The sequence below is a fragment of the Salvia splendens genome, chromosome 14, assembly GCF_004379255.2.
Source record: "Salvia splendens isolate huo1 chromosome 14, SspV2, whole genome shotgun sequence".
In the NCBI taxonomy this organism is placed as follows: Eukaryota; Viridiplantae; Streptophyta; class Magnoliopsida; order Lamiales; family Lamiaceae; genus Salvia; species Salvia splendens.
In genome coordinates, this window is record NC_056045.1 from 4,485,900 (window position 1) to 4,488,037 (window position 2,138).

At 38.4% G+C, this 2,138-nt stretch overlaps 1 protein-coding gene across 1 annotated transcript; it reads right to left on the reverse strand.

Moving 5' to 3' along the window:
• Positions 1–1,010: 1,010 nt before the first annotated feature.
• Positions 1,011–1,788, reverse strand: LOC121764048. The gene is made up of 3 exons (XM_042160137.1): positions 1,695–1,788; positions 1,465–1,608; positions 1,011–1,376 (listed from the first exon to the last, which is right to left on the reverse strand). Exons 2-3 carry the CDS (start codon positions 1,540–1,542, stop codon positions 1,011–1,013), a joined length of 444 nt encoding a protein of 147 aa, XP_042016071.1. The 5' UTR covers positions 1,543–1,608; positions 1,695–1,788.
• Between the last annotated feature and the right edge of the window lie 350 nt (positions 1,789–2,138).

A 2,138-nucleotide genomic window follows, 5' to 3' on the forward strand; every position in this document is an offset into this window, starting at 1 on the left:
TGATTTCAAAGAGAGAGAAGGCTATAAAGGATGCGACTAGGCCTCCTAGACAGTGTAAGGCTTGCCATGAGGTGGGTCATCACGACTCTAGGAACTGTCCTATGCTTAAAGAGATGAGGATGGAGAAAGATGCTCGCAAGGGGAAAAATCCAGCTTGAATCATATCCTATAAAAAAACAACATTTGTCGTTCTTGGGTCAATTTTTTAATTTTTAATAGGTTGGTTGTAATAGAATTCCATGGTTTACTTGATTTTTTGGATTAATTTTATGGGTTTATTAGAGGCTTATACATCGATTCATATCTCTATTAATAATCATTATTTTAACTCAATGTGCCATGCTTAATATATGAGGGGTACAATATACAAATGCATTATTTGAGGTTACCATTGCATTACACCCACGGACTGGTGCATTATTTGGCTAAAATTCACATACAACGTTTAATAATGCATTACGTATTACGAATACTTACATTATATGCAGATACGATGCACATAAAACTGAGGCGTACTTTATAGCTTGATTAATAAATTTGGTGTACAATATACAAATGCATTATTTGGTGGTGCCATTGCATTATTCCTAAGGATTGGTGCATTATTTGGTTAAAATACACAAACAACCTTTATTAATGCATACTCTAATACGCGTACTTACATTATATGCAGATATAATGCACACAAAATTGAGGCGTACTATACATGGCTCAGTATATTAGTTGTACAATATACACAAGCATTATTTGGTGATGCATTTGCATTAGGCACAAGTTTTGGTGCATTATTTGGTATATGAGTCATTACGAGAGTAAATCGGCCACCTATACAGACAAAAAAACATAACACAAACAAGACAAATAACAGAATACATCAATTACTGTTCGCCTGAGTGTTCACAAGATCAAAATCAAAAAAGGCTATTTTCAAAAACATTGTTCAGTGTATTCAACCTTGCAAAAAGATCTGAACTGCAAATTCTTCCAACATTACCAGAAACCATCAAGCACTACAACCCATAATTCTCGACCCACTGTTCGAAATTGAACTTTGCAGGTTTATCTCTCCAGAACTTGGTTGCCTTTTTTTGGTTTGCGGCACCGCGGACATTGTAAGTAGAAGTCAGTAGCGCCCTTGCGAACTTGATTCGAAACATTTCTAGACTTTTGCTTCCCTTCGCGGTCAGCCCGCAATCCCACTCTTTCTCCTTCTCTCCAAAGTACGTCTCCAAGTGACGCATGACGTACACACCACCCTCCATTATGGACAGGTTGTTCCGCCACGGCATTGCAACTACATGTGTAGTGCAGCCTCGTATCAAATCAGCCAGTCTTGAGTCTTTGCACTTATCAATTGCGTCAGCCAAGAACTTCCGCTAAAACAAAAAGACATAATTGTACCGCATCAATAAAATGTGTTTTTATGCATTAAAGGGGAAGTAACAGAGTAGTCTCATTACATACCAGCATAGATGGCGTGTTCCCATATTTGTCGGCGAACGATGCGTGCTGCTCAGCCAGGGTGTGGTCAATAATATTCATCTTGCCATTCGGCACATCAAAGCAGACAACATATTGTTGTCTCTCCCCCCAAATTGGGACGAAGAACTACATGATAAAGAGAACATTAAATGGTCTTGTATGCTGTCATATACAATTGATTCTCAGACAAATAAGTTTATATTAAGACTGACCAGATCGTGTTTCTCCCATTTACTGTATCCTGCGCCAAGTGCTTCCTCAAAAAGAATGGTTCAAAAAGATGCAAATCGCCTTTCTTCATCCCACCCTTCAGGGATGTCTATCAATGATTGTGCCTACACTAGTTGTCGGTACTTCAGGTACTTATGTTGCAGATTAAGATTCAATTAGTACGTAGATAACACAAATGATTTACTCACGCATGGCCGTGTGGAAAAGAAGAGTCTGGATACTGTATCTGGTGCCTTTAGCTTCTCCATATTATTCAAGTATGAGCACCAAGTGTCCACAATGACCGGGCTGACAGGTTTAAATGGTGCCAATGAAAGGAACTCAGACTGGGCAGTTTGTTTGTAGGAGTCTTCATAAACAATTGCATCCCTGCATATAAATATCAAATGTAATGTTAACAATTGGCTACATAATGCACTATCAAA

Bases quoted from the DNA above. Each gene is read 5' to 3' on its own strand.
- LOC121764048 (XM_042160137.1), bottom strand. From the start codon at position 1,542: ATGAATATTATTGACCACACCCTGGCTGAGCAGCACGCATCGTTCGCC. The intron at 1,377-1,464 runs GTATGTAATGAG...TTTTTGTTTTAG, and splicing joins GGAACACGCCATCTATGCTG to CGGAAGTTCTTGGCTGACGC.